At 55.4% G+C, this 23,658-nt stretch overlaps 1 protein-coding gene across 1 annotated transcript; it reads right to left on the bottom strand.

Moving 5' to 3' along the window:
- Positions 1–3,383: 3,383 nt before the first annotated feature.
- BNIPL (BCL2 interacting protein like) lies at positions 3,384–15,441 on the bottom strand. Its single transcript, XM_044990682.1, has 8 exons — positions 15,366–15,441; positions 14,810–15,037; positions 12,023–12,205; positions 11,336–11,438; positions 9,847–9,978; positions 8,499–8,585; positions 5,879–5,977; positions 3,384–4,916 (listed from the first exon to the last, which is right to left on the bottom strand). The coding sequence occupies exons 2-8, from the start codon at positions 14,997–14,999 to the stop codon at positions 4,874–4,876; spliced, it is 837 nt and encodes a 278-aa protein (XP_044846617.1). The 5' UTR covers positions 15,000–15,037; positions 15,366–15,441; the 3' UTR covers positions 3,384–4,873.
- Between the last annotated feature and the right edge of the window lie 8,217 nt (positions 15,442–23,658).

Genomic DNA, 23,658 nt, shown 5'->3' on the forward strand with positions numbered 1-23,658 from the left:
CAGGGCACTGGGGGAGCAGGAGGCAGATTGCGGGGGGAAGAGGGCAGGAAGCCAACAGTAGACCTGGGGTGAAATCCCAACATGGAGGGGACAGCTGTCTTGTCTCTGATGGGTTAATGTAATTTATTATGTACGGAGTGCAGTAAGGTGCAGGTCTCTGTCCCTAGTAGCTTGCAGTCTAAGACCTGGAGTGCACAGAGTTTTTGTGCTGATAATATAATTATGTCAGGAGTATAATTTTTTTACTGCTATCATCATACTAGTACAAGCCATAGTGTGGCCACAGGCAGACTGGTATAGAGCTGCCGTATATGGGGATCGTGTATTCCCCTTCCTGCACAGGAACGAGGCCAGCTCTACAGTCAAAGTTAAGTCACCCACAGCTCCGTCGCTCAGGGGTGTGAAAAATCCACCCTGCTGAGTGGCGCAGTTAAGCTGATATAGCCCCAGCTGTAGATGGCTTTAGAGCAAGAGAAAAATTCTTCCATAGACTTAGCTACCGCCTCTCTCAGGGATGGGGATTAACTGCGCTGCCGAGAGAACCTCTCCTGTCGCTGAAGTGCTCCACAAAGCATTTGTAGAGGAGACAAGCCCCCTTCTGGGATAGTTAAAGTGCTACAACTTCTGTTTCTATACAAAGGTACCAGTCCCAGAATGACCTCTGCATGGCCAGACCCACACAGTGCCCCATTGACTGGGGGCTCTGCACAGAGCTCATTGCAGGACTGGTGTCTAAGGCCTCAGTCCTGCAAACACTAATGAACACAGTTAATCTAACATAAGAACGGCCCTACTGGGTCAGACCAAAGATCCATCTAGCCCAGTCTCCTGTCTTCCGACAGTGGCTACTGCCAGGTGCCCCAGAGGGAATGAACAGAACAGATGATCATCACGTGATCCATCCCCTGTCACTCATTCCCAGCTTCCGGCAACAATTGCGGATATCAGCAGTTGCTGTTGTGATGGCAGGGAGGATGCCTGGGTTTTAAGTCCACCTTGCCGTGTGATCTGAGGAAGGGGAGCCAGGACGTGATTTTTAGGAGTTAGCAAAGTCCCCCACTGTTGCATGAGAAACACAGAGTTCAGAACAGGTATGAGGGCTGGCCACTCTCCACAATATGCTCCACTTTTGCTGCCTTCTTCCCAGCCACTGACCCCAAGGAGTTGGGCTACACCTGTTGATCACTTCTGCCCGTGGCCCAGAGCTTTGAAAATGCCACCTGGCCATCGGTATTGACAGAGAAACTGGGCCGAGGAGCCAGACATGCGTCCAAGTCACTTTACAAAAATGAAATAAACATCCAAACTTGGTACAATAAATACAGCGCCCATAGCGTCGGCGCTAAAATGCGTCCGCGTGTGAATGTGCAAACAGTGCAAGCACCAGGCCGCGCACGAGCCTTTTCAAAATAGTTACTGCAGTGCCATGGGGGCTGTCCAGCTGTGCAGCATGTGTCTGCCATGCTCTGAGAGGGATAGGATGGGAGGGATGGTACCCAGCCTCTCAGGGGAAGGGAGTGCCATCTGCTGCGCTCAGGAAACCCCCTCCAGCTTACCCCAGACAATAGGTACGTCTACGCTGCAATAAAAGACCTGCAGCACGGCCACGGCTGGCCCAAATTGGCTGATTCGGGTTCGGGGGGTTAAAAATTGCAGGGTAGATGTGTGAGCGTGGACTGAAGCCTGGGCTCCAAGACCCCCATGCGGGTCCAATCAGGCCTATCGAGAGAAATTTGGAGCCCCGGCCCATCATATTTGCTCAGGCCCCATCCCCTCCCATATCACCTCAGGTACAGACATTTTGGGGGTCCCCCTGAGCCCCTTTTCTCCCCTCATGTCATCTTTGATGTGTACAGTGGTTGGGCCTGGCAGCCTGGGACCCCATGGCGCTGGCGCTTCAGAAACAGAACAAACAGTCCCTGCCCCAAAGAGCTTCCAGTCTAAGGTATAGTTCAAGCAGCTGCTATATTTACATCAAAGAACACAGCTGGGGTTTAGATCAAGGGTAAAATTTTCAAAAGCCCCCTAAGTGACTTAGGAGCCTTGGGACATTTTTAAAGGTACTTAGGTGCCTAAAGGTGCAGATAGGGAAACTCGTGGGAGTTTCAGAAGCACCTAGTTGTCTCAACTCCAGACCAATGGGAATTAGGCACTTTTGAACCTTCCCCAGCACTTCTGTGCACCTTTTGCTCCTAAGTACCTTTAAAAATCTGTCCCTCTAATCCCATTTTCAAAAGAGACTAAGGCACTTAGGAGCCTAAATCTCATGGACTTTACCTGAGACTTAGGCTGGGATTTTGAAATTTGAGTGGCAATATTGGGTGCCTCGTTTGGTGGAGGGGGGGATGACAACAGCTTGAGATACTTAAAGGCCCCTGCTTTTCATAAAGCACCAAGCACCCACCCTCAGAAAGTCAGGCCCCACCAAATCAGATCCCCAAAATCACCAGCCCCTTTTGAAAATCTTGCCTAAGTCACTTTTGAAAACGGGACTTGGGGTAAAATTTTCAAAAGCATCTAAGCGACAGGAGCCGAAGTCCTTTTCAGTGAGATTGAGGCTCCTAAGGCCCAGCGTCTCAGAGATATTTAGTGCCCAGCTCACAGTGACATGCAGAGAGAGTTAGGCACCTAAGCACCTTTGAGGGTCTGGCCGTAAGGCACTTGAAAAAGCGTCTTAAGTCCCTTCAGTGCTTGTGAAAATTTGACCCCTTTGCAGTACTGGGAACCCAAACACAGCAGCATCAACCAGAAAGTGAACCTGCTCGGTCCAGACCCTCTGCCTCAACCAAAGTGAAAGGCAAAACAAAAGAGAGCAGCGAAGAGGTGAAAAGTGACGTGCCAACGCCACCCAGGGCTGTTGGGCAGCCAGTGAAAGTCAGTGGCACCTGGGGAGCGAATTGCCAGCTGTGCCTTGGAAAATCTCCCTCTCAGCTCTGAAAACTTCCTGCAGCTTTAACAGCCTGGGGGTTTGTTGGTAATGTGGCAGGCCATTTGTTGCTTAAAAATGTCTGAGTGACATGGGGTTAACTCTGGCAGCTTCCTCGCCCCCATGCGTGCAGTAGGGCGACCAGATGAGACATGTGAAATATCGGGACGGGGGGAGGGGTGGGTGCCGGCGGAGGAGGAAAAAACCCAAGAGCCGCCGGAGCATAGGAAAAATTGGTGGGGGCTGAGCACCCACCAGCAGCTCCATGCCCCGCCCCTCCCCACACCAGCTCACCTTCACCTCCCCTGAGCTGGCTGCCATGTCCTGCTTCTCCCCCCTCCCTCCAGCGCTTGCGCCGCCATACAGCTGATTAGCGCAAGCCTGGGAGGGAGGGGGGAGGAGGAGGAATGCGGCGTGCTTGGGGAAGAGGCAGGGCGGGGCCAGGGCGGGGATGTGGGGAGGGATCCAATGGGGGAGGGAGGGGGAGGACCGGGGTGGAGTTGGGGCGGGGTGTGTGTGAGCCCCCTCTGCGTGTGCTCTGGAGGGCAAGATATCGGGACAATTCGCGTCCCAACTGATGTTTGTCCCGCATCCCGATCGAACAAGTAAATATCGGGACAGTCCCGATAAAATCAAGACATCTGGTCACCCTAGCGTGCAGGGTGGGGGGCTGAGGACACACACCCAAGGGATCTTACACCAATCGAGGACAAAGGATGCATGCCTGGGCAGCGGACAGAGACAAACAGCAAGGAAGTGGAGCCTGCGAAAGCTAACTGCAAGGTTATAATGGGCCTGGGTGTTGGGAGAGCTGGTTAGTTTCCTGCGTCAGATTCCTGACAGTAAACACTTGGGAGAAAAACGCTCTCTGTGAAATACATTTGCCCTTGTCCCGCTACCCAGCTTGCAGCATCCCGTCACTGCCTAGGGGGAGCTGTGGCAGGATGCAGAGTGAAGTCTTTTGACCCTGGGCACGGTATTTCCAGCCACCTAGGTCTTGGCTGCTCTGGTGCCATTTGCAAATGGAGACACTTCCCTTGAAAGGTGCCAGGAATTAACAAAGCTAACGCTGCCACGCTGCTTTCCCCAGCGGGTCCCCGTTCTCCCCTCTCCCTTCCAGGCTAACCTGGAGCTGATCAGCATACAAACTGGAGCATCACTTTTCCAGCGGCCAGGACCTGGGCGTTATCTGCCTCTTGGGAACAGGATTCTGCAGCTGGAGCCGAAGTGCCGATCCCACAAGAATGCAGGAGGCGGAACAGAATCCAGCACCTTCTTCCAGAGCTGGATCAGCTCTTTGGGGCTCAAAGGAACTTCTGCTCCTTTGGCCAATGCTGCGCTAAGGCAAAATTACTCCCTCTCCCGAAGCTGTAGCAGCTGTGCAGGCAAAAAAAACCCACCTTGTTTCCATCCATAAAGCCAACCGGGATCAGTCCAAGTGAGACCAACCGCTACGCTGGTTTTAGATCCACATACGTCTACACTGCGATAAAAACCCTGCAGCTGGTCTGGGTCAGCTGACTCGGGCTGCGGAACTATAAAATTGTAGTGTAGACGTTTGGCCTCTGAGGGATTGCAAGACCAAAAGGGACTGTTAGATCATCGGGTCTGACCTCCTGTCTCACAGGCCAGAGGACCCCGTACTGAGCCCAATAAGGCATATGCTCCTACGGTCCCGTTTCTAACTGTAACGGCACTCACATAAAAACCTGTGTAAGCCAAGTCCTCCATTTAAGCCGGCCTAACCTTAGAAGCCCCCCAGTGTTTAAACCAATGCACCCATTTAAGCTGGACCTATTTACAAAGCCCCGGCAGCAAGCGCCTTTCCCAAACCCGGTCGTTTCGGTTTCTCCTTTAAAGGAACACTGGTGGGCAGGAGTAACGAAGTTACAGAACTAAGCAGCGCGACTGCCCCCTACTGGCGCTGGGGGCTGCTGCTGGGCAGCATCACCGCTTTGTGTCGCTGGAGCCGTTCCAGCTGTGATCCAGCCTAGGGGAGAAAAGAGGAGACATGAAGGCACTGATGTGGCCATTGGCCCAGATTTTGTCCTCTGCTCCAGCCCCTGGGCCAGGGGAGAGTTCCTCCCAAAGTAGGCCCAGTGTACCCTAGTGACCCCGCATACGGGGCATGCCAGCGGTGGCGATCCAACCCATAGGCAGCTGGGATGGGCCAGGGTGCTCTGTGTTACACCAAGGGGGTGTTCTGGCTCTAGGGTGACCAGATGTCCCAATTTTATAGGGACAGTCCCGATTTTGGGGTCTTTTTCTTATCTAGGCTCCTATTACCCCCCACCCCGTGTCCCGATTTTTCACACTTGCTGTCTGGTCGCCCTATCAGGCGCCTGGAGCAGTGCAGAATGCAGCAGGAGCAGTGGTGCTTTAAAGCAGTGGTTTCTTGGGCCTGCAACACAACATGGGACCCGGACCTGAGATGAGAGGTCGGCTCAAAAGGGGAACAGGGACGATTTTCCTTTGTAAACTCTGGCCTTGTCTGCATCACCGCGGTTTTGCACGGGGGTGACGTGCACCAGTGCAAGTCGCCGGCGCAGGCATCTGCATGGCTGGTCTGAACTGCGGCAGCTACGTCGCTGGTGCAGTTACACCCGCACAAGCCCTCTCCCGGTGTAGCACTGGGAGCCAGGTTCTATTCCTAACTCACTTCCCTTCCCTGTATAAGGGGGTAATAACACTGACCTATCTACATGTGAAGGGTTAATAGCCCCCCCTGGGGGGAGGGGACATGGCAAATATTTTGGTGTGGAGGAATAAAAAGGAGAAGAAGGTGACTGGGGTGGGAGAGGAGGATTTTAAAGGCTTCCACGTAGTCCCCACTCCCCTGGAGGCGGGTGGATCCAGAGCCCCCCATCCCAGCCTAGTCGAACCTGCCGCACCTCACAACCAGCCCGAGGGGCGCCAGCCCTCGACGCGAGACGGGCAGGATGCTCAACTCACTGTCGGATGCAGTCAGGGATGTGCACTTGCTCAAGAGGAATCTGTTGCGACAGCTCCCACAGGCTGTCCACGAACTGCACTTTCCTGCCAAACTTGGAGCTGGGAGAGGAGGCAGAAGAGGGGGTAGGTTATTCAGGTCGCTCGAGCGGTCGTTTTCCCATCAGGGCGTCTCGCAGGGCGCCAGGATGACAGCCCTCTAGTCTGGTCTGTTCTACCCAGGTTCCTAGCCCGCCACCAGCACCAGGGCACCTTCCACAAATGTGTTAAGCAACATGACTTACATCTCACTAGCCACCCAGCTATGCCCACTGCCTGTCCAGTTCCCGTCTCCAGATGTGGCCAACCTCTGCTGTGGCAGAAAAAAACAACCACATCCCCAAAACACATCCGGCCAAAATTCCTTCCTGACCCCTGCAGGCCAACAGCTGAAGCCCTGAAACATGAGTTTCCCCATTTGCACATCCCCATGCACGCCGGGGAAAGCTCAGTGGGTTTAGGGGTTGATACGCTGTAGCTCGTCTATGGAATCTCCCTGGCCTCTCCGCTGCCACGGCTGATACGTTAGTGCCAGTTAGACAGTCCAAGTGCTGAGTCCTAACAGCCGATTGCACACAGGCCAACAAACAGCCGTCGATCCCAAGCTGGATTGGAACCAGCAACCTGTCGGCAAAAGGCACTCTGGGGTGGTGCAAATGGGTGTAAGCTCACGGAACTATGCCAGTTTACACCAGGCAAGAATCTGGCCCTATTATCTCATCCCCAACCCCTCGTGAGCCAGGCCGGCACTTTTGTGTGGCGCATTCGTTTCACACACTACAAGGGAAGGGTCTCCTTATGGTGCATTATGGCTAGGCATTCCGAGGGAACGTTACAAGTTAAATACCCCCTCGCAGCACTGCTACCACCACAGACTCAGTAAAGCTTTCAGGGGGTGAGAGTGAGGAGCAAAAGCCTGTAAAGACCTTTGAGAAGGGCATTCGGCTCCGGGAATTAGTCATGCCTTCGAAAGCCCCCCCAGAGCTAACTGCAGTCTGTGCCTGACCAAATCAAATTAGTTCTACATTGATCGAAAATGCTCTGCGCAGGAAGGCACATGGGTTTTTCTGTTCTGTTCACGCTTGGTGCAAATAGTGCAAGCTCACGCACAAATAGGTTAAGGTCAGGACTCACACTCATACCCACACAAATAGGTTAAGGTCAGGACTTTTGAAACTGACTAGTAATTTGAGGTGTCTGTTTCTGGGGGGCCCCACTTGACACCCCTAAAAGAGGCCTGATTTTCAGAGGGTTGGGGCAGCGTTGCCAACTCCAGGCGTTCCACAGTCACATGTTAGACCTCAAATAAATCATGAGATTGTTTTTAAATCTCATGATTTTTAAGTCAAACACACAAGTTCCTTTTTCTTTGTTGTCTGGTCTCTGAGCCTTTACTATGCACTGGGTCACATGCCAAGCTTTCCTCTCCAGCCACAAGAGCAGGAAACGCCTTTCTTTTTTCAAACAAAAGCCAAGATTTTTTCCCGTCATCACCTAACTCCGGGAGCTGGGGCTTTAAGACAAACACCAAACACGGAGAGAGTTGGCAGCTCTGCTAGTGCTCGATGCGTTCTTAAAAAAAACAGGCTCCTTTTGGATGCCTCAAATTGGGCCCTTGAATCACGAAATCGTTGACCTGAATTCTGCAGCTAGCATGTATCCATCCCTAGCGGCTGCATGGCAAGGGGCCTGTATCTGACTCCCAGCTGTCAGCCTTGCAATCTCAGCTACACTCCCTCCTGCTGCTGTTCTCTGGAGGGACTGGAATACGAACTGGTACCTGTAACGTACAACGCTGCCCTCTGCTGAACAGCATGTGTCAGGCTGGCTTATGCTTACTGGCACCCCACTTTGCTCTTGGGGGGCACTTCCCCAGACTGCAGAGCTGCTTCCTAGGTAGAGGCCTGAGTTTCTTGGGCAGGGGGGAGAGGGAACCACCATGACAAGGCTGCCGCTGGCAGGCGAAATCCAGGTCTTTACACGATGCCCATTGTCACGGTATCTGGGCACCTAGGGAACGCTGGCAGAGTGCATCCAAAAAATCCCGGGCTAGCCTCTTACGCTGCTGTCCCTGTGGTGTCTGGATGCATAGCGGATGCCTGCTCCATGCACCCGTGTAGCTAACAGCGCTGCTCTCTGGCCGGCAGAGCCCTGGCCTGCACTGCTAGCAGCCGCGTGGAGGCCCCGGCTCAGGGAGGAAATATTGCTGAAGGCGTAAAAAGCTCTCCGCGTGGAACAGCCTGTGGGGGCGGGGGAGCGGGGGCTCTAGCCTCTCCAGCCAGCGAGGTGTTAACACGCTCAGGTCCTGAGAGCAAGGGGACGCACCAGACACTGTGGCCGTTCCTAGCACCCCCTAAGGGTAGCAGTTGCTCTTGCAGACACTGGCTCAGAATATTGGAGTGTGGTGAGGCTCAAGGATGGTCTGATGCTAATAACATGCAGCCCATTGGGCTTATGAGCGGTCTGGGCACGATCTCCAGGGGTGCTCTGATACTGCAGGCTGGGTGGCCGCCAGCCCTCTTGCACACACATACACACACACACACCCCTCTGTTAGCCAAGTAAAGCATCCAGCTCACACTACCTGAGGAAGGGGCGGAAAACGGCCATCAGCGCCTTGATGTACCAGGTGGGATGGACAATAATCATGGCCTTCAGGTTCTTCCGGAGCCTGAAACGGTGCAAAGAACACAGGACATGAGGTACCGATTAGCCGGTGGAACTCACTGCCACAAGATATCCCTGAAGCCAAGAGTTTAGCAGGATTGAAAATAGGGTCAGACGTTGATCTGGCTAACGAGACTCCCTTGTTACAGTCGTCAGTGCTGAGGCCGGCACTGAAGGAGGCTAAGGGGAGTCAAGGAATCCCGCTAGGGTTCAACCGGAGCCTTTGAAAATCCTAGCTTTAAAAAAACCGGGGCTTGCAAGGGCTATAAACCATCCTGCTTCATGGCATTAGCCAACATCTAACTATCAGGAGCCAGTAGGAGGTTTCTGGATGGGCCCCAGGTCTAAGGAAGGGCCTCTGAAGTCCTGGAGTTTTTTCTTTTAAAGGTAGCTAAGGGCTTGTCTACATGGGGAAACTGAGTAGGGTAGCTCCCCATATGGACACTCCATTCTGGAATAAAAAAACCACTTGATTCTGGATTAAATCCTGTACTTACAAAGCCCAGAGGCTGGGAGATGGGGTGCCGGAGAGAGCCGTAGGGTCTGCCTCTGTCCAGCAACCTCGTTAGACAACCCCCCACCCCTTTATACTCAGCGCAGTCCCTTCTTCCAGCCCCTCCAAGGGAGGCTGCAGTTTCCATCCTCACCCAGGCTGGGATTTTTATTCATGGCCCAGCCTGTATCACAGTGTCAGCTTCACTGGCCTTTGCGCCGTGCGAGCCAGATAGGAAGCAACTATTTCCCTGTTGCCAATGACTACGGGGTGCAGATTCTGGTTGGGATCGGGGGTATGTGTGGGGGAAAGGGGTTGAAATTGCAGCCAGCCAAAGCCACCGCTGAACTGAACAGGAAACCCACCCAGCAGAGTCCTCCACATGGGTGACAAAGCAGCCCTGGATGGGGAGCGGAGTCTGTGGGTTAGTGCAGATGGCTCAGTATGAAAAGCCCTGTGTTCTAGTCCCACCTCCGGGAGGGAAGGTATTTAGGACTCCTGGAGTCTGTTCACACCTGTGGTGAGGTGTGGGGCTGGACTCCGGAGTTCTAGTCCCCACCCCGGGAGGAGAGGGGGCTCTAGTGATTAGAGCAGGGTGGTTGGGAATTGGGGCTCGTGTGTTCTGTTCCCAGCTCCTCCGCAGGCTCCTCCTCGAGTCCTGGCTCACCAGCAGTTAGAGTAAGCGGGGGAACGGAAGGGGGATGGGACTAACTGCGAAGAGCGAGCTCCCCTTTGTGGGCTGGGGACGCAGCGGTCCCCTGCTGTGTCGTACCGCCGGTCGATGGTCTGGTAGCATTGCTTTATCCAGCCGAAGGACGGGATCTGGCTGCGGAGCGTGGCGCCGTTCAGACACACCAGGATGTAGCTTTCTGCCACCATCACCTCCAGGGTCCCGATGATGTACCTGCCGGGAGAGCAGAGAGGAGGCCTGGAACCAGCCCTCCTCTAGCACAAAGCGCCTCCACGCTACCATCGTGGATTTAGCTTCACATCACGTGCGCCCCTTCCCCCCTCGCCCCCTGCAGTGAGGTAAATTGTGTTACCCCCCACCCCTAGTTCACAGATGGGAAACTGAGGCACAGAGAAGGGCTGTGACTAGCCCAAGGTCACACAATGAGTAGGGACGCAGGAGTCCTGACCCCTTGTCGCTTGCGCTAACCAAGAGACCACATTCCCCACCCAGAGCTGGGCATAGAACCCAGGAGTCCTGCCTCCCGCCCTCCCTCCCCTAACCACTAGACCGCACTTCCCTCCCTGCTGCAGACCTGCGCAGAGAACCCAGGAGTCCTGATGCCCAGTCACCAGCACTAACTACTAGCCCACACTCTATATTAGGCATTCACAGAGCGCCCATTGCTGTAGCATTTAACCCTCCTGTGCCAGCAGCTTCCCCGTCCTGACTAGTGCACTGACACTCCTCATTTACGGAGGAGACTGTGAGGGAGTTCAGAAGGGGAACAGCCCGTGTTCCCATTGGCAGCGCTGTGGGCAGCCAGGCAGGGCTGAGGAGGAGACTGTTATGAGAGAGAGGCTTGTTTTAAAAGATGGTTTGGGCACTTTAAGGGTCGACTTACCAGGACAGCAAAGGGTCAGAGAAACAGCTGCGATGGCATCCCAGTGCCTCCTGATGTTTATGGGGAGATTCCAAGAACCCCAGGGCAAAGGCGCCCCCACCCACTTACCCACAATGGACTTCAGGCCTATTCAGGGGTTTATCCGTTCCGGCTGCTCTCGGCACTACGGCCGATCTCCAGTTACTCTGTCCCTGAACTCAGGGTGAGGATGGTTTTAAGCCGCCTTTGGGCTCCTGCATATTCTGGTGCCGTGGAGTAAGTGGGAATTCTAGGTGGAGCAGGGAACAGCCAGAGTGCACTGCGCCCCGGCCACACGCCCAATCTGCCCGCGATGCCAGGGCAGGGTACAGGGCCCTTACATCAGGGGGCCGTTTGCACCCACTTTAAGGCTCCTTTATGCTGCCAGGGCAGCCTGAACATACTGAGTATCTGACGCCGGCTCCCCTGCCCCTCTGCGCTGCGCTGAGCCCCAGAGGAATTGAGACCTGGGGTGGGGGGAAGCCCAGCCCGGCCTGGGAACGTACCCGATGCAGAGGCTTCTGCCCCCTCCAGTGACTGCAGCTTTATGTCGGTGTCACTTTCCAGTGGGGGGGACCCAGAGCCACCCCCAGCCCACCGCCCGCTCCCCCCCCCCAGGCTGTTACCCATGTGGTTTGTTCAGTAGCCAGCAGGGGGCAGCATGCTCACCTGAACAGGTGCTCCATCACGTACTGATAGTCCGGGATGCTGCCGTCGGGCAGGTAGCAGGAGGCAAAGAGGATGATGGCGTTGAGGCCTTCCCCGTAGTACCCTGGAGCGGCAGAGCAGAGCGAGTGGGTCCAGCTGGCACAGGAGCTTAGCCCCGCCCCCTGACACCTTGGCACACCTGTGCTCCCCCACGGGGAAGCTCCGGGATTGGCCCAGACCAGGTCGGTTTCGCTGCTTTGCGTGGCCCCCGACCCACACGGGCAGGGCTGCCATTGTGGACAGCATCCCGTGGTGCTCTGGGGGCCACAGGCTGGGTTTAGAACAGCAGGCTTGGACGCCGGGGTCCCGCAGGGCTGGGGTCGTGGATTTCTAGGGGCAGGAGCTTCCTCCGATTGGCTGCGTTTGCTATGCCCCGGAAAGTGCCTGAGGTACTGATGGGCACCATGTAAATCATAACTGTGGGACCCCACTCCCAGGAGAACCCAGGAGTCCTGGCTCCCAATCCCCTTGCACCAAATTCCCCTCCCAGAGCCGGGAATAGAACCCAGGAGTCCTGACTCCCAGCACCACCTGCCCCCATCTAACCACTAGACACTACTCCTCTGCAAGTGTCTGGACTAGAACCCAGGTGTCCTGCTGCCTCCCATTCTAAGCACCAGACCCCAGGGCTATGCGCTCCCCCATTACCCCCATGGGAGATGACCCTCTTGTAGGGCTCAACGACGCTCAGATCCACTTTCTGCTCCCGCTCGTCTGTCAGGAAGATCCTCCATTTCCGTCCATCCTTGTCCTCGACGTCCACCACGCGCCCCTCGCCGAGTTTCTCCTCGAGCAGGCTGCTGTCAAGGCGCCGGGCCCTGGGCAGTTCATCTGCGGAAGGGAAGGGACGGGGCGGGGGTGGGGGGTATTAGGAAAGGCTCCTGGGCTCTTTTCTACACTTTTACCAATAACCAGAGAGCACCTGGGCCCTGCCTTGTGTTCTGCAATGCATGGCCCCCTCAGGGTGCTGGGGTGCCCATGAGATGGGTGTCAGTGGGTGTGGAGGAATGAGGCCAGGGAAAGGAGAATCACACACCCCAAATGACCCAGTCCCCTCCCAAACCTTCCCCCCAAGCCCAGCTCCCCTGGAACCTTTCAGCCAAACATCCACCCCAAACCGCAACCAACCACCCCCAACTTGTCACCCCCCAACCATCCCCCAATCCCTCACCAATCCTCAACCCTCCAACCCCTCACCCACCCATTGCAACCAACCCCTCACCCCACCAACCATCCCCCAACTCCATCAAACAACCCTTCACCCCAACCAACCCTCGACCCTCCAACCCCTCACCACAACTAACTCCTCGACCCTTCACCCCAACCAACCCACCCCTCGACCCCTCAACCCCTCACCCCAACCAACCCTCGACCCTCCAATCCCTTGCCACATCTGTTGACCCTCCAACCCCTCACCCCAACCAACCCCTCAACCCCCAACTCCATCAACCAACCAACCCTCATCCCAACCAACCCTCGACCCTCCAATCCCTCGCCACAACCAACCCTCGACCCCAACTCCTCATCCCACCAACCATCCCCCAACTCCAAATAAACAACCCTTTACCCCAACCAACCCTCGACCCTCCAACCCCTCACAACTAACCCCTTGACCCCTCACCCCAACCCCTTACCCCAACCAACTAACCCCTTGCCACAACCAACCAACCAACCCTCGACCCCCCCAAGCCCTCACCACAACCAAACACCCTGACCCCTCAGTCTCGCAACCATCCCCCAACTCCCCCCACCCCTAACCCCAACCAACCCCTCACCACAACCAGCCCCTCACCCTCCCACCCATCCCCCAACCCCTCACCCCAACCAACCCCTCGACCCTTCACCCCAACCAACCCCTTACCCCAACCAACCCCTCGACCCTCAACCCCTCACCCAAACTCTCAACCCCCCAACCCCTTGCTCACCAACCAACCCCTCACCACGCCACCCCAACCCCCTCAAACATCCCCCTCAAAGCTCCAACCAAACCCCATTCCTCCCTTTAACCCCATCTCTCAGGCCCCACTCCCTCCCTCCCTCCACCCACCCCAACCTCTAACCAAACTCAAAGTGACGTTGCACTCCATATGCTTTATGGAAATATACGTGAATACGATGTAACTGGAATATGCTTTATGCAAAAGGTCTCTTGTAAGGTATCATAAAGGTTATAACCTACTGAATATATTCCTCCTATTTGTATGCATGAATCATTCTTGTATCTGAAGGTAGAAATATGAAGTATAACTCTGAGGTCCTATTGTAATTATGCAAAGTGTGGGCCATTAATGGTGGTTTAGACTCTTAATGGCTCACATAAATTAGGACAATTGATTGTAAATGGCTCTGTTTACTTGCAAACCTTCCTGTGTACATGTGGGCCAGCCTGTGGGTAATGAAGAATGAGGTCTCACTGGACATGTGACCAGGTCACATGATACTGGAAGCCATCTTAAATCTGGTACTTTTCCACGTAGATGGAGGGGTGGGGACCCAGAGAGACAAAAGACTCCAGTCTTGTGCCAAAGCTATAAAAGGGGGAGGCCATGAGAAAACCGATGTCTGCTGGAATTAACAAGGACTGTACCGGGGAAAGGATTGGGCCCGGACTAGGAAGGAGTCTAGTCTGTGAAAGAAGCTTATTGGAACATCTCTGAGGGCGAGATGTTACCTGTAATCAGTTTCTTAATGTATTAGGTTTAGACTTGCGTGTTTTTGGTTTATTTTGCTTGGTGACTTACTTTATTACTTGAAACCACTTAAATCCTTATACTTCATAAAATCATTTTTGTTTATTAATAAACCAAAAGTGATTAATAACTGGGGAAGCAAACAGCTGTGCATCTCTCTCTATCAGTGTTATAGAGGGTGAGTAATCTATGAATTTACCCCGTATAAGATTTGTACAGAGTAAAACGGATTTATTTGGGGTTTGGATCCCAGTGGGAGCTGGGTGTCTGGATGCTGGAGGCAGGTAACCTGCTAAGCTGTTTTCACTTAGAGCCTGCAGTTTTGGGGGCATGGTCCAGACCCTGGGTCTGTGTTGCAGCAGGCTAGCGTGTCTGGCTCAACAAGGCAGGGTTCTGGAGTCCCAAGCTGGCAGGGAAAACGGACTCAGAGGTAATTTCAGCACATCATGAGACAGTCCCAAGGGGGTCCCTGTGACCGAACCTGTCACTCAACTTCCCTGGAACCGTCCCTCCAAATCTCCAGCCAGTCCCAGCCCTCTCTGCCAAGCCTGCCCCCCATTTCCACTCGCCCTTCCTGACCCACCACTCCAACTCCCCTGCTGATCCCGACCCACCACCTCAGCTTTGTCTAAGCCCCCCGCCATTACGAGCCCCACCCACCCCTGCACCTCAGCCAGACCTGCCCCCACTCAACCCTCCCCTGCTCTGACGCCCAGCCACAGGTGCATCCTCTCTCCGGCCCCACCTTCCCACTCGAAGTCATGGCCGCCCTCTGGCCCGTCCAGCAGCTCGCTCTCGGACGGTGTCTCCAGCTCGTCCACGTTGATGTCCAGGCTGCCGTCCGGCGTGCGCTCCGGGTAATCGCCCGACTGCACTGAGCCCTCGGCCCGGTCTAAAGACAGGCTGAGATCTGGCGCTGGCAGCCGCTTCTTCATGTGCCGTTTGCCGCACAGCTCCAGGGTGTTGGGGGCGACTGGTGCGTGTGTGGGGGGAGAAGGATCAAGACAAACAAAAGCAGAAGAAAAGGGACGTGAAACAGAAAAGAGAGAGGGGAGGGAAGGAAAAACGTATCGTCCAGAAAACGCTGCTGCTTATACAACGATCGCTGGATTGATGCCGAGTGGACAAAACCTTCCCAGCCAGGCCAGCTGTGCCCTGGGGTGTTTGGGGGATTGGGGATGTGTGGGGACGTCACCTTTGCCCTGCAGCACCCCCAGCACTCCCACACCCAGAGCCTTCCCTGATGGTGTTCTTGGGGTCTTACCTTCCTACCTTCACCCGCCCCCCGGGCACGGCCTTACCTGGGCTGGGCTCCCCGCCGGAGTCTTCAAGGTCCTCCTCAGAGACCTCCTCCGGGAGAGGCCTGGAAGACGGGAGGATGAGACACTCAGGGGGACGGGTCAGGGACGGCTAGTGTTTCTCAATGGCCGGTCCGTGGACTGGCACCGGTCCCTGAGATCTCCCTGATGCAAGCCGGTCCCTGGTATCAAAAAGGTTGAGAAACACTGGGCTGGAGCATCCCTCCCAGCTCTGAACTCTATGTTCCTGTGGGGGAGGGGGCTAGGAGTCAGGTTCTATCCCCATCTTTGGGAAGGGAGCGTGAGCTAATGGTTAGAGCAGGGCAGGGGGAGAGTCAGGGCTCATGGGTTCCAGTCCTGGTTCTAGGAGGGGAGGCAAGTGGCTAGAGCCAAGGTGGGGGCTGTGTGTTCGAGTGAATGTTATATCATCACACTGGGCCTCAGTTTCCACATCTGTTAAATGGGAATAATGACACGGACTTAGCTCCAGAACTACCTACAGTGGAGTCAGCTGGGGAGCAAGTTTCACACACACAGGAGTCTCTGCTGCTGAAACCCTGCCCTGCTGTCCCTGCTATTCCAGCCCTGAGCTGCCCATGCACAGCTCTGCCGACACCTCTCAGTCCCAACCCACAGCCCCGCCCCCTTGCTATTCCAGGCCTTCGCTCCTCACACCCACAGCTCTGCCGACGGCCCTCTGCCCTCTCACGCCCAGGACGAGCCGGACCCCACAGCCGCACAATGTAGTGGACCAAACCAAACCCATGGGCTGAGACCACCCAGCTCACTTCACATGAGGATTTGAACCCAGGTTCCCGAGAAGGCTTCGCCCTGGCTCTCAAACCCCACCTCATGTCATTTACAACGCGGATCCTTTTCTGTCCTCTCTCCTTCCCTCCCTCCTCCCACCTCGACACTACCTGCTGGGTAAACAGCAGAGCTCAGCCGGCACAGCTGTGCACCGTTCGGCATGTGACCGCTGGCAGCAGCTGCCTATCGGAAGGAGGCGGGAATACAGCTCCTGCGGCAACGCTGTGGCAGGTGTTTGGCCTGATGGATCCAGTCACAGACACCAATTGCGCTTGCGTGTGCTCAGAGTGTCTGTGCCGGGTGCTTTCCACGGCGGGGGTTAAATAGAGACTTTGCTTCCTCTTTATGGCCAACTGTTTGCTAGTTATTTTGTCCATCGATCCCCATTCTACCGGAGGGGAAACTGAGGCACAGAGCCAGGCAGCAACTCTCCCCAAGTCACTGGCAGAGCTGGGCACAGAACCCTGGAGTCCTGGTTGCCCATCTCCCATTCTATCCACTTGATTAGTGCATTCCTTGCCCTGAGTCAGCCACAGAACCCAGGAGTCCTGAGACCCCCAGGCCAGGGGGCTATCTGGGGCAGTTTTCCCCTCCCATACTCTGAACCCCTGAGCTCCCTGGCGCCAGCTGCCTCATTAGACCGACACCCGTTCAGTATTTTCTCGTCCTTCCATTCCCCCATTAGCTCCACCCCCTCCTCCAAATTCACCGCGGTGGCGCCAGCCCTTTGGGGTCCCCCAGGGGCAGTGATGTGAGTGGGGCAGGGGCCGTCTGTGTCACCTCTCATTGCTCCCGGGACGGGGCGACAGGAGACGTGGGGAGGATCCCAGCCAGCACCCCCGGCTCTGCAGCGCAGTCCCCACTCCCACTGCATCTCTTACCCTGGGAACTCCTCGTCTTGCCACTCCTCCTTCAGCTCCATGTCCTGGATGGAGACGGCTCCCTCCTCCTGCTTGGCCAAGTCCTGCTTCTCCGGATCCTTCTGGTCCCTGCAACGCCAGCGGAGGAGAGCGTGGGCTGGAGGAACCGGGCTCGGGCCAGTCCACGACTGGGCAGGAGAACGCATCTAAACAGGGGTGACCCCAAGGGCAGTGCCGTTCTCAGGGGGAGGTTTGGCCTGAACCGGGATTGCAGCCTTCCTGGGGCCAGGCCCCTCAGTCTGTGAATGGAGCCCGTCCGCGGGTCAGACCCAGCCAGGCTCCTAGGAACCAGGAGCTGTTACCACCTCCCGCGTGGAACGAGTTTGCTGGGGCTCAGCCTGGTGTCCCCGCCCGAGCTGGTGCTACCATCGGGAGCCCCTCATTGGCAGCTTGGGCACAGAGCCGCAGGAGGAAAGGGGCTCCCTCTCGCCCATCGAGGTGGGTCCCTGCAGGGCAGGGCTGAGCTGTCTGGCCCTGCCACTGGGAGGCCTTCCCCAGGCTGTGGGTCTTTCCCCAGAGCCCCGGGGGGCCTCCTGCCCAGAGGGACCAGCGCCAAAGCCAGCACTGCCAGGGCCCCAGTGCAGCTGGCCTCTGCTCCCCCCTTTGTCCCTGCTGCGAGAACATGCCCATCCCTCAGCGAGGGCGTCCTCTGCCACGGCACAGCTCCCCTCTGGCCTTGGTCTGGCATGGCCCGATACGGCCCCCGGAGGGCGCTCTCGGTGCCTCACCAAGGGAGGGTCGCCCGGTCTTCCAGCTCTTCTGGAGCAGGGAACTCGCTGCAAGAGAGAGATGGTCTCGCGGCCACCTCCCCCGCACCTGGGCACCCAGGCCCCATCCCCATCCACCCACCTGGGCACCCAGGCCCCATCTCCCCACCCCAACCCTGTCACCTGACCCCCACCTCCTGCCATCTTGGCCCTGCCTCACCACCGGACTCACACCCCATCTCCTCCCTTCTCATGCCCCCACCCCCGGCCATCCCCTATGCCTCCTTGTGGGGGGAGGGATAGCTCAGTGGTCTGAGCATTGGCCCCCCTAAACCCAGGGTTGTGAGTTCAATCCTTGAGGGGGCCATTTAGGGAACTGGGGTAAAAACCTGTCTGGGGACTGGTCCTGCTCTGAGCAGGGGGTTGGGCTTGATGACCTCCTGAGGTCCCTTCCAATCCTAATATTCTACAATTCTCCCCATTTCTTTCCCTCCCTCCACCTCCCACCCAACCCCGTTGCCTGACCCCCATCTTCTGTCACTCAGGTCCATCAGCCATGACCCAGCCCTTCCTATTCCCCATCATCAAACGCCCCCCCCCAAACCCTGTTGCTACCGTGGGTGGGCATCAGCGAGGTGGAAACGGTGGCAGAGTTGGCACCATCTGACCTGCCGGCGAGTGCCCCCCCCAGAGCTCAGCTTGGCTCTTCCCCTGCCTACGGCGCCCAGGAGATGGACTCAAGCTCTGAGACTGGGACCCAGGTTCGCATTCGGATCCCACCTCCCTGAACCCCAGAGGGTGCTGAGTTCTCCTGGATGCAAGAGCGCTGAGCCTGCAGCACAGCCACTGTCCCCATCCCCCACCCACGCAGTCCCCCAAAGCCTGACTTACACCCCCGTTGCAGCTGGGGAGGAACCAAGACACCCACCCACCCTTTCCCTGACAGCCTGGCTGGCAGAGTCCCTGCCGTGCCCAGCCCACGTCCCCTTGTCCCGAGGCAGAAGCCCTGTGTTGAAACATACGCGGTGATCACAGCTCCACCTCCTTGATCGTCCATCTCCAGCTAGCACCGGGCTAGAATCGCCTCGGCTGACGTGTAGGGGATCCCGTAAGTGCCCCCGGCCTCTTGTGGCAGTGGGCAATTACCTCTCAACACTGCTCAGTTACTAACGCGTCCGGCTAGCCCCACTGCTGCTTGGACCCGTCGCAGGGAAGGCAAACGAGGAGCATTGGAGCGGCAGCTTTCCCTTTCTCGAGCCAGCTGACATCAGCCCTGTACCTGGCGGCACTCGCTGGCACACCCAAGAAAATCAACCCAGCGCCACCCTAGCAAGCCCTGTAGTCTAGAGCAGGGCTGGTCCTGTTTACACAAGCCCGGAGAGCCAGCACAGCACCCAGCCACTCTGCGCCTCTAAGGAAACTTAAATCCAGCAAGCAGGGGGGGTTAGAAAACAGGTGTCACTTTGGGCCTGCTTTGGGAGCGGGGACTAGGAATCTTTTGTCAGCAGTAGGGGACCCCATTAGAAAACGGGGAACGAAGGTGGATTGGCACTGGCAGGCAGGGGGAGATGAATCCGCTTCACTTCCTTGCAAAGGGGCTTCTGAATTAACTCACCGAGGCCGGGGGGTTGGAAGGCGTTCGGCATCCAGTTCCTATCGGCTTTCGATACCGTTTTGGTGCCTGACTCCCCGTGGCGCCTCTGCAAAGCCTGAGAGCGAACGTGCTCTGTGGGGCGGAAGGGCTTTACAGGACTGTTTTTGTAATGACACCCTGCAGCCGGGTCCTCAGTGAGTTTCAAATCCAGGCCCTTCAGAGCTAAAGGCACGGACCTGGAGAAACAGCTCCTGGCCTCGCTGCTCTTCCACGGACCATGTCCAGGGGGATGCTAGCCACCGGCCGGCCTAGCCAGTGGCGGCAGATGGTTTGCTCTGCAAGATACACAGGCAGGATCTTTATTGGCCGCTGCAAAGACTTGATGCTGCAGCCGGCCCTGCCTCCTGGGTGCTTCATTGCTAGGCACAGAACAGTGCTGCGTTCGCCAGCCCAGCTCCCCACTTCTGGTGATGCAACAACGCAAACTCTCTCCTCTAAGAGACGCCGCCGATGGCCTTCATGCTGGGGCGAACTTCCAGCGAGCTCGCCTCCTTGTGCCAGCTAAGTGGGTTCAAGCTAATGGTAGTACGGCGAAGGGGCCTTGCCAGCTGGCAGCGTGGTCTAACAGATAGGGCACAGGATTGATTTTCTGTCCAATGCCGTATGTTGTGAGGCAGGAGATCTGGGTTCTAATCCTGGCTCTGATCTGTTGTGTGACTTTGGGCCAACCACGTCCATCTTGTGTATTCAGGCTATAAGCTCTTTGGTGCAGGGGCTCTGGCCTAGCCTAGGTGTTAGTCATATAAAAAAAAACCAATCAAGTGTTGACAACTCTTGTGATATTTGGTTCTCTTCTTAAAGCTAAAAGTACATTTCTAGCCTAGTGGTTGCAGGGGGAAAAAAAACTTGAGAACAGGACCCGAGCGCGACCCTAAAGCCTCAGAAGCCAAACAGCAAAGAAAAAGACCCCAAGATTCATTTTTTAATAGAATCTTATGGAGTTTTTTAGGGCCTGACTCTGTAATTTGAACAGCTGGGGCTGGTGATGCTCCAATCACCCTCACAGGTGCAGGCAGAACAAGGAAAGGGGGCGGGATTTTCTTTGAGCGTTAGTGGGAGCAGATTTGTTGAGGTTGGTAGAGCTAATACGTAGCTCAAGTGCTGGTTGAAAATTTACCAACAAAACAGTTTCCCATCAGAAAATCCTGACTGAACAAAATCAAAATGGTTCCCGAGAATGTATCCGTGGATAACGGAAAATGATCCAAACGTTTCCTTTCAATAAGGTCCAAGCACTTTGTTTTCACTCTATTGTTCTGACGTTTGTGTTGTTTTCTATCATACTGATGATATTATATCTTCTGTCTTGCCACGTCGCTATTCCGGGCCGGCAACTTTTATTGCCTTCTTCCAAACCTCAAGATTGTACTGTGATTGGCCGTGATGCAAATTCATTCTCTCATTAACACAAAAGTCAAAATGAAGCATTTCGAATTTCAACTCTTCCTGCCAATTTGCGATGAAAGAAAAGTTTGAAAGGAATTTCCTGCAGAATGGAAATGGAAAGTTTACCAGATTTTTATCCACAATCTGCTGGCCGTGCGTTGTGTGAAGAATGTCCTCACGTTTGTTTGAAACCTGCTGCCTATTCATTTCGTTGGGCCAGGCCAACGTCTTGGGCCCTGCTTCTTGGGTTCTATCCTGGTCCTGCTAGTGCCCAGATGAGATCATCCATCAGAGCTGCTCCCTGGACGACCCTTAAAATTTAGCTCAACATAGCTACGGCGCCAAGGGGTGTGCCAGTCTCACCCCCGCTGTAGATGCGGCTGCTTGGGGAGATCCAGTAGCAATGAAATGCCCACTTCTGTGCCTGTAGGAAGCAGCCACACTACAGCATCCTACCTGTGAAGCTGTAGCACCGGCTAAGACCCTGCTCCCTCTGGTCTGTCTCCAATAACTTCTGCTGTGTTGCAGTGGGATAGGGATTCAGGTCCCTCCGGACCCTGGGGGCTCTGCCCTGAAGCATAGAACAGCTGAGCCGGAGGGAGCCAGCGGACCAGGCCTGTGAGGACGTAAGCAGCGTAGGGGCATGGGACGAAAACGTCTGTGTCGGCAGAAGGGAGGGGAGGAGGCAGTGGAGTGACGCTAAGAGCCAGGGGTAACCTCACGCAGGGATTGGGGTGTCTTCCCCTGCCCAGCCGGCCTCTCTCATCAGGACATGATTAGCATCTTAATGAGCATGACGACACCTTCCCTGCTGCCATCACATTCCTTTCCGGTGATCTGTGGCTTCTGGGCACACGCCCTGCTGCTCCAACCTGCCCTGGGCCGGGAGCTCCCAGACAGGCTGGCGCACGACTGGGTTAGCGGGACCCCATGGGGCCAGAACTGTGTGGTGCATACAGATGGGGCGAGGCAGCGGGACGGGCTCTAACACAGCTGGGGCTGTGGGGAGGGGGTGCTGTCCACGGTGTCTCCAAGGCCAGGCTTCTTCGCTATTGCGTTGTCATCACTCGTCATAGATTCCAAAGCCACCAGGGACCATGGTGACCATCTGGTCTGACCTCCTGGATCGCACAGGCCAGAGACCTCCCCCAAATCCTTCCTGGAGCAGATCTTGTAGACCAACATCCAAACTTGATTTAAAACCTTGCCAGTGGAGAATCCACCCTGATCCTTAGTAAGTTGTTCCAATGGTTAATTGCTCTCACTGTTAAAAAGTCACCCCTTCGTTCCAGGCTGAATTTGTCTAGTGTTAACTTCCAGCCGTCGGATCCTGTTACCCCTTTCTCTGCTAGATCGAAGAGACCACTAGTAAATGTGTGTTCCCCATGTAGGTACTTATACCTATAAGTCACCCCTTAACCTTCTCTTTGTTGAGCTAAAGGGATCGAGCTCCTGGCGTCTCTCACGGTAAGGCAGATTTTCTAACCCTTAATCAATCTTGTGGCTTTTCACTGACCCCTCTCCACTTTATCAACATCCTTGAATTGTGGGCACCAGAACTGGATCCCACCAGTGCCAAATACAGCGGTAAAATCACCTCTCTGGCTCCTCCTCGAGATTCCCCTTTCTGCATCCCAGGATCGCATAAGCCCCCTTGGCTGCAGCGTCGCACTCGGAGCTCATGTTCAGCTGATTACCCACCACAACTCTCAAATCTTCTGCAGACATGCTGTTTCCCAGGATAGCGTCCCCCATCCTGTAAACTGTGTCTGGGCAGCTAAGCAGGGTCAGACCTGGTCAATATTTGGAGGGGAGACCTCTAAGAAGCAGCCGAATAGTAACGCCTGTCTACCTTTTTTCTCAGTAGGTCTCAAAGCAAGTCAATATCAGTATCCCCATTTTACAGGAGGGAGAATTGAGGCATGGTGAGGCAAAGTGACTTGCCCAAGGTCATCCAGCAGGCCAATAGCAGAGCTGAGAATAGAATGCTGGTCTCCTGAGTGCCAGTCTGCTGCTCTTTCCACTAGGCCACACTGCCTCCCTGCTCAGTTCTTGGATGGGAGACCTCTAAAAAAAAGCCAGGCTGCTACAGGAAGCAGTGTCTGCAATGCAGCAGGGCGCACTCTCCGCTTGTGAGCTGATGGTGCTAGGTCCTGATGGAGGCACTATCTTTCACATGGGATATACAATCCCCCGGCAGGTGTGATTTCCACCATTCTGGCTTAAAATCCAGCTCCCACAAAATCACCTCCCACTTGGCAAAGCTGCTCCTGTGGTTCCAACCGGGTGAGCCCTGAAATCCTTGGTAAAGCGCTTTACTGCTGAGTGACATGTTGACTCTGAAGCCTAATGGTGGTAGTTAACATTTGTTATTTCATTGCTGCTCACTTTAAAGGGGAAAAAGGGGATTTTGGGTGGGGCACAGGATTGTGGACAGAGCGTAAAGTCCCATCACTTCCTCCTCGCCCTGCCTTCAGAGGAAAAAGGCACAGAGACAATGAAACATCCACCCTCTCTGTTCAGCAGCAAGGGTTTGGGTGTTTTTCTGCTTCACCCTCCTTCAAAGAAAACAAACAAGTCATGAAGCAGCCTCGCAAGCTGGAGCGAGTCCCTGTACAATTCTCCAGTGATTATGCCCCACCTGCCTTCCAAACCTTAACACAGGCTCTCAACTGTTTTCAGCACACCAGGAGCAGTAACGGAGCCTTTTCCAACTCCAGAATGCCCTGCTAATCCAAATCCATCGATTCTACACCCAGAAGGAACGCTCTGATCATCCTGCATAGCACAGACCAGAGACCTTCCCCCAAATAATGAGA

This window comes from Mauremys mutica, chromosome 17 (genome assembly GCF_020497125.1).
Source record: "Mauremys mutica isolate MM-2020 ecotype Southern chromosome 17, ASM2049712v1, whole genome shotgun sequence".
Lineage (NCBI taxonomy): Eukaryota > Metazoa > Chordata > Testudines > Geoemydidae > Mauremys > Mauremys mutica.